The 7560-nt window shown below is 72.0% G+C and overlaps 1 protein-coding gene across 1 annotated transcript; it reads left to right on the top strand.

Moving 5' to 3' along the window:
* Positions 1-1657: 1657 nt before the first annotated feature.
* AURANDRAFT_38191 (hypothetical protein) lies at positions 1658-6011 on the top strand (the record flags this gene model as incomplete). The annotated part of the gene is made up of 2 exons (XM_009040895.1): positions 1658-3535; positions 3578-6011. The coding sequence occupies 2 exons, from the start codon at positions 1658-1660 to the stop codon at positions 5936-5938; spliced, it is 4239 nt and encodes a 1412-aa protein (XP_009039143.1).
* Between the last annotated feature and the right edge of the window lie 1549 nt (positions 6012-7560).

Below are 7560 nucleotides of genomic sequence, written 5' to 3'. Positions count from 1 at the left end.
CCCCTCGNGACGCGGCCCGGGGCGGGGAGCGGGGGAGGCCGGTCGCGGCGGCTCGTCGTCTCGCGGGTCCGCGCGGCCCTTCAGGCCGGGGGCGGGAGGACGTCGGCGAGCTGGTCGAGGATGATGGTCGACGCGAGGAGCTCGTCGCCGGCGTCGCCGTCGTCGTCGACCGCGCGGTGCTCGGGCGTGACCGTCGCGGCGTGCGCGGCGCCGGCGCCCCAGGGCCGCTTCTTCGACGCGGCGGCGGCCCAGACGGGGCAGGAGAAGGGCACGGCCGACGGGTCGAGGCCGCACTGCGCCGCGAAGATGTCCTCGTAGGACGCGGGCTCCTCGTCGAGCCGGTCCGGCGGCGGCGCGGCCGCGGCCGCGCGCGCGTCCTCGCGCGCGGCGGCGAAGTCGTCGATGTTGAGCGACGAGTTCGCCGAGCTCGCGACGCTCGAGCTCGCGGCGCTCGACGGCGCGCGCGGCGACGGCGGCCGCGGCGCGGCCGCGGCGGCGGCCGCGGCGGCCGCGTCGTCCTCGCGCGGCGGCTTCGCCGGCCGCGGGGCCGGCCGCGGCGCCGGGTGGTTGTGGAGCGTCTGCGTGAGGCGCGTGCGCATGGACGGCGGCGGCGGCGACCCCGGCGGCAGCGGCCGGAGGAGCACCGTCGGCCGCCCGAGGATCGGCGGCCGGGCCGCGAGCTGCGGCGCGAGCACGGGCGCGGCGCTGAGCACGGGCGCGTCGCCCGGGCGGCGCCGCGAGATGGCGTAGCCGCCGTCGGGCTGGTGGCCCACGAAGCAGAGCCGGGGCATCGCGCCGACCGCTCGAGGCGCTCGACGGCGCCGGGGCCCGACTCCGGCGGCGGCGCGGGCGGCGGCGGCGGCGGCGGCCGGACCGCGGGCGGCGGCCGGGGCGCCGCGGCGAGGGGCGGCGGCGCCGCCGGGGGGGGCTTGAAGCTCGGCGGCGGCGGCGACCCCGGGGCGAGGGGCGTCAGGACCTTGGGCGCCGCCGCCGGCGGCGTCGCCGCGGCCGGCGGCGGCGGCGGCGGGGACATCGCCGGCGCGTAAAAGTAGCACGCCGCGAGCGGCGGCGCGGCGCTCAGCACGCCGCCGGCCCGGGGGAACGTCGCCGGCGGGTACGTCGCACGCGTGGCCGTAGGCGCCCGCGACGAGGGGCGCGGAACCCGCCGGGAGCGCGCCCCGCTCAGTCATCCCGGGGGCCCGGGGGGCCACCCCGTGGGGGGTCGGCGAGGGACACAGCGCGCCAGGGGACGTCGCCCGCCTCCCGGGGGGAGACTACGGCGGGGGAGCGCCCGCCCTGCCAGGCCTCAGAGGCAAGTTCTTGACACCGCCATCGGCGCGCCAGACGCCGCCGAGGAGCTGCTTCTCCGCCGCTTCCATGGCCTCAATGAAGTACGCAACCAGTAGAGATATAGTTTGCCCTTGCTTCAGCCGGTGGGGTTTGAAAGCGGGCTGCCCGTCGCGCATCGGGCCGCACGCAGCGGCGGCGGTAGACCGCGGGCGGCGCGACCCGGGTCGATTTCTCCCGACGGGCTCGGCCGGCGCGCCGGTCGACGGCGACGCGCGCGCGAAGCGGTGCGCGGATCGTTCGAGGCCGCGGCGGCGCGGCATCGCAGGGGCGGACGCGGCGCGCCGGCGCCGCGCCCATCTAGAGGACCATGCGCCAGCTCTTCAAGCTGACGTCGAGCGACGGCCGCGGCGAGACCAAGGCCCCGGCCGTCTTCTCCTGGGAGCCCAAGGGCAACTTCCTCGCGACGGGCGGCGGCTCGGGCGTCGTGCACGTCTGGGACCGCCACGGCGAGCACTGCTACGAGATCTCGCTGACGACGACGAGCCCCGTGTCGGCCCTCGAGTGGGACAAGGACGGCGACTGCCTCGCCATCCTCCAGGAGGGCCAGGGCCTCATCCCCATCTGGGACATGCAGTACCGCGAGGTCACGCGTTTAGATACGGCGCTCAAGGACCCGAGTTACATGAAGTGGAGCCGGAGCGGCCCCCAGCTCGTCATCGGCACGGCCAAGGGCAACGTCATGGTCTACAACCGCCACAGCCGCAAGAAGGTCAACGTGCTGGGCAAGCACCCGCGGCGCATCTCCTGCGGCGCGTGGTCCAAGGACAACCGGCTCGCGCTCGGCTCCGACGACTGCACGCTGACGCTGAGCAACGAGCAGGGCGACACCATGGAGCAGACGGAGCTCAAGCACGCGCCCCGGGAGATGGTCTTCGCGACCCAAAAAACGAACGGCAACGCGCGCGACGGCGCCGCGACGCCCGAGAGCCACCTGTCGATCAACATGGGCGGCCAGTCGCTGCTCCTGTACGACCTCAACGACCCGGACAACCCCCTCGAGCTCGCCTTCCAGCAGCGCTACGGGTCCATCGTCGCCCACCAGTGGTTCGGCGACGGCTTCATGATGCTCGGCTTCTCCGAGGGGTTTCTGGTGGTCATCTCGACGCACATCTCGGAGATCGGCGAGGAGCTCTTCTCGGGCCGGTTCCACCACAAGGCGCTCTACGACATCGCCTACTCGCCGACGCTGAAGTACGCCGCCGTCGCCGGCGACACGGGCGTCAAGCTCGTCGAGATGACCCACTTCAAGGACCTCAAGCGCGAGTCCATCGGCCTCGACGCGACGGACGGGTCCATCGAGAAGATCGAGTGGAGCCCCGACGGCCACATCCTGACGGCGGCGACGGAGGGCGGCGGCGTCCACGCCTTCCTCGCGCGCATGCCCATCGTCCACAACGCCCACGGGACGACGGTGGCCTACCTGTCGTCGCTCCGCGAGATCACGGTCATCGCCGCGCCGCCGCCACCGGCCGCTACTGGCCCCGGCGGCGCATCGAGCCCGCCGCCGGACCAGCCGCGGCCCGTCGTCTTCCCCGTGGGCTTGGAGCCGTCCTTCGTCGCCGTCGGGCCCACGCACGTCGCCGTGGGCATGAACAACGTCGTCATGTACTACGCGTACGTCGACCCTAAAAGGCCCAAGGTCAACGAGCAGGAGTACCTGGGCAAGGTCGACAAGATCTGCCTGAACGGCGCGCACGCGGCCGTGCTCAGCGGCACGCGCGTCACGCTCCACGAGATCGAGGCCCAGGCCGGCGCGGGCACGCAGCGGAAGACGTTCCCGGTCCGCGAGGACGAGCACTTCGTCTGCGCGACGGCCATCGCGCTCACGCGCGACTTCCTCATCTACGGCACGCAGGCGGGCACGGTCGAGTTCTTCGCCGTGCACCCGGACGAGTGGACCATGCTGCCGGGCGTCGAGCTGCGCCACGCGCACGCCGTCGCGTCCTTGCACCCGAACGCCGCGGGCACGCGCGTCGTCGTCGTCGACGCGCAGCACCAGGGCTTCATCTACAACCCCGTGTCCGCGGAGCTCACGTCCATCCCGTCCTTCCCGCCGTCGGTGCAGTGCGTCATGTGGGACGCGCGCGACCGGAACGTGCTCCTCGTCGCCGACGGCAAGGAGCTCCACACGTACGTCTACGCGCACACGACGATCAAGGGCCCCATGGCGGCGAAGCTCGGGCCCGTGGACATCTCCGCCGACGGCGAGGTGACCATGATCCAGAAGGCGACGCCCGTGCAGCAGGGGCTCTACCCGATCTGCAGTCGCGAGGGCACGATCACGTGCCAGGTCGCGACGGGGAGCATCACGTCCATCACGTGCCCCCAGTACGAGCACAAGGAGGCCGGCGCGCCGCACCAGCTCGTCTTCTGCCAGAATTTAGCCTTGCTGCGCCTCAAGGACGCCTGGAACGCCGCGCTGGCTTTAAAGAACCGCGCGTACTGGCTCGCGCTCAGCGGCAAGGCCATGGAGATCATGGACATCGACCTGGCGATCCGCGTCTACCGCCAGCTCGGCGACGCGGGCATGGTCATGGGCCTCGAGCGCATCGCCCACCTCGAGGACAAGAACCTGCTCGCGGGCCACGTGCTGCTGCTCTTCAGCAACTACAACGCCGCGCAGGACCTCTTCCTCTCGAGTTCGAAGCCGTCCTGCGCCCTCGAGATGCGCCGCGACCTGCTCCACTGGGACCAGGCCCTCAAGCTCGCCCACACGCTCGACCCGTCCCAGGTGCCCTACATCTCCGTCGCGTACGCGCAGCAATTGGAATTCAAGGGCGAGTACGAGACCGCGCTCCGCATGTTCGAGGCGGCGCTGCGCGCCTGCGACGACCGGGGGGACGTGGGCGAGTCCAAGGACGGCTTCGGCGACGGGCCGCCGCCGACGGCCGCGCCGGGCGGCGCGCTGCCCGCGTCGTCCGCGTCGACGCGGCCCGTGTGCCTCGCGGGCGTCGCGCGGTGCACGCTGCGCATGGGCGACCTGCGCCGGGGCATCCAGTACGTCAAAGAATCCTCCGACAAGGGCCTCTGCCGCGACTGCGCGGCGATCCTCGAGGGCATGAACCAGCACTCGGAGGCCGCGTCGCTCTTCGAGCTCGCGGAGCACTTCGAGAAGGCCGCGGCGATCTACATCCGCAAGCTGAACTTCACGCAGGCCGCGGCCATCATGCACAAGGTCGCTTTACCGAAACTCCACGCCCAGTACGCCAAGGCCTGCGAGGCCGCGGGCAAGCTCGGCGACGCGGTCAAGGCCTACGAGGTCGCGCACGACATGGACTCGGTCGTGCGCCTCTACCTGGGCAACCTGAACCAGCCGGAGCGCGCCTTCGAGATCGTGCGCAAGACGGAGAGCAGCGACGGCGCCCAGCTCGTCGCGCGGTTCTGCCAGCAGCAGGGCGACTTCCGCGGCGCGATCGAGTTCCTGCTCATGGCGAAGCGGAGCGACGAGGCTTTTAATTTGTCCAAGCTCCACAGCCAGATGGACGTCTACACGGCGGTTTTAGGCGACGCCATCGCGCCCGACGACGCGCTGAGCGTCGCGCAGCACTACGAGGCCGTGCACGAGCTCGGCCTCGCGGGCCAGTTCTACGCGCTCTGCGGCCAGTACCCGCGGGCCCTCAAGCTCTTCATCCAGTGCGGCGAGAAGGAGGTGCACCGCGCCATCGAGATCGTCGGCAAGGCGCGGAGCGACTCGCTCACGCACACGCTCATCGACTTCCTCATGGGCGAGCCCGACGGCGTGCCCAAGGACCCGAACTACATCTACCGCCTCTACCTCGCGCTGGGCAACTTCCCCCAGGCGGCGAAGACGGCGGTGATCATCGCGCGCCAGGAGCAGGATTTGGGGTCCTACAAGGCCGCGCACGCGATCCTCTACGAGACGACGATCCAGCTCGAGGCGCAGGAGGTCCACGTGCCCCAGAATTTGCGGAAGCCCTTCATCCTGCTCCACTCCTACCTCCTCGTGAAGAAGCTGATCAAGGCCGGGGACCACGACGCGGCCGCGCGCATGCTCCTCCGCGTCGCCAAGTCCATCTCCAAGTTCCCGAGCCACGGCGCGCCAATCCTCACGTCGACGGTCATCGAGTGCCAGCGCGCGGGGCTCAAGGCGTCGGCCCACGAGTACGCGACGCAGCTCATGCGGCCCGAGCTCCGCGGGAAGATCGACCCCAAGTTCAAGCGGAAGATCGAGCAGATGATCCGGCGGCCGAACCTCGAGGAGGAGCCCGAGCTCCTGTCGCCCTGCCCCATCAGCGGCGTCATGATCCCCCGCACGGAGCTCGAGTGCCCGACGACCAAGGAGGAGATCCCCATGTGCGTCGTCACGGGCAGGCATATGGAGAAGGACGACTGGTGCGTCTGCCCGAACTCGAAGATGCCCGCGCTCCACAGCGAGTACGCCAAGTACATCAAGGCCGAGATGAAGGCCGCGCGCGACCAGGCCATGAAGAACGAGGCCAAGGGCGCGCCGGAGAAGGGCCAGCTCGACGTCCTCGACCCCGTCACGTCCCAGCCCATCTCCCTCGACAAGCTCACGCTGCTCAAGAAGGACGAGGTCGAAAAGTTCCTCGAGAACTGGGCCAAGTGACACGCCCCGGTTTGGTAGTAGGGGGCCCGCACCCCGACCGACACCCGCCCGCCCCCGTAAGAGGTCGGCCCCGCGAGCTGCCCTGGGACCATGGGGGGTCCTCAAGATCCGGTTGGCATCAACCTCCCTGCAAGTGCAGTGCAACAGCCCGCGCATTGTGCGATGAGTCGAGCTTTTTTGGTGTTGGCGCCTTGAGCGCACCGACGCGCCCATGAGGCCGCCGCGCGGCCGCCGCCGGCCGCGGCGCTGGAGCGTCGTCTGCGTCTTCGCGGCGCTCTTCGTCGTCTGCGCGTTGCTGCCGGCCTACCTCTTCCACATCTCCGGCGCCGCGGCGCCCAAGCAGCTACGCGGCGCCGCCGGCGCGCGCGAGCCGCGCGCGGCGCCGCCGCCGCCGCCGCGCGCGGACCGGCGCCTCGCCATGGTCGTGCCCTACGTCGGGTCGCGGCTGCCGTCCTACTTCAAGCTCTTCGCCTCGAGCTGCCGCGCGTCGTCGCGCGTCGCCGACTACCTCGTGCTCGTGAGCGACCCGGCGGCGATCCCGAAGGACGCGCGCGACTTCCTCGCCGGGCGCGGCGACGCGCCGCCCTGGCTCCCGGGCAACGTCAGGTTCGAGGCCGTCGGCGTCAACCGGTTCGCGCGGCTCCACGCGCGGATCCCGGCGGGCGCCGCGTCCTTCGGGGACCCCTTCCCCGACGACGCCGAGCTGGAGCCCGGGTCGCTCGCGGCGGTCATCGCGGGGACCTTCCAACGGAACCCGCGGCACCTCGTCGAGTTCAAGCCGGCCATCGGCGTCGTCTTCCGCGAGTACCTCGAGCCCTACAGCCACTGGGCGTTCGGCGATTTGGACGTGCTGATGGGCGACGTCGAGGCGTTCGTCGACGGCGACGAGTGGGACGACTTCGACGTCGTCGCCTACTCCTTCGGCGACCAGTGGCGCGCGTACACGCGGGGCCAGTGGACGATGCACCGCAACGCCGCGGACGTCAACGTCGCGTACCTGCGCTGCACCTTCCTCGGGCCGCGGCTCCGCAAGCGCCTCGAGGACAAGGCCCACTACGAGTCCTGCGAGGGCTGCTACAGCACGGCCGTCGCCGCGGCGCGGCTGCGGACGAAGTTCGTCGTCAAGCACTTCACGGACGCGGCGCAGAAGGGCGACCGCGACGCGGCCTGGGTCACGGCCGACGGCCAGGTGCGCCGGTGCCTCGGGGGCGGCGCGCCGTGCCGGCCCCTGGCGCCGCGCGACGGCGCCGTCGCCGCGCGCGCGGCGGCCGCCGCGCGCGGGTCGCCGTGGCGGCCCGTCGAAAAGCTGGACGCGGCCGCGAAGCGGTGCATGAGCTGGGTGAACCCGGCCTACCAGAACTGCCTCGCCGGCGGCGACTACGGCGCCCTCGACACGATCGTGCTCGACGGCGCCGGGCGCTACGCGCGGTCGACGCTCCCGCGCGACCCCTACGCGCGACAGGACGGCGGCTTCGCCGCGGCCGCGTTCTTCCACTTCCAGGAGTGGAAGAAGAAGTGGAAGTCCTTCAGCGGCCACGGCCACGGCGGGCTCCCGGGCGCGCTGCTGGCGACGCGGTACGGCGTCGTCCCCGTGCCGCCGCTCGAGCCCGGCGGCGCGGCCG

This window comes from Aureococcus anophagefferens (genome assembly GCF_000186865.1).
Source record: "Aureococcus anophagefferens unplaced genomic scaffold AURANscaffold_17, whole genome shotgun sequence".
Lineage (NCBI taxonomy): Eukaryota > Pelagophyceae > Pelagomonadales > Pelagomonadaceae > Aureococcus > Aureococcus anophagefferens.
The sequence above is the reverse complement of the archived record's forward strand: the minus strand, read 5'-3'. Positions and strand labels throughout refer to the sequence as shown.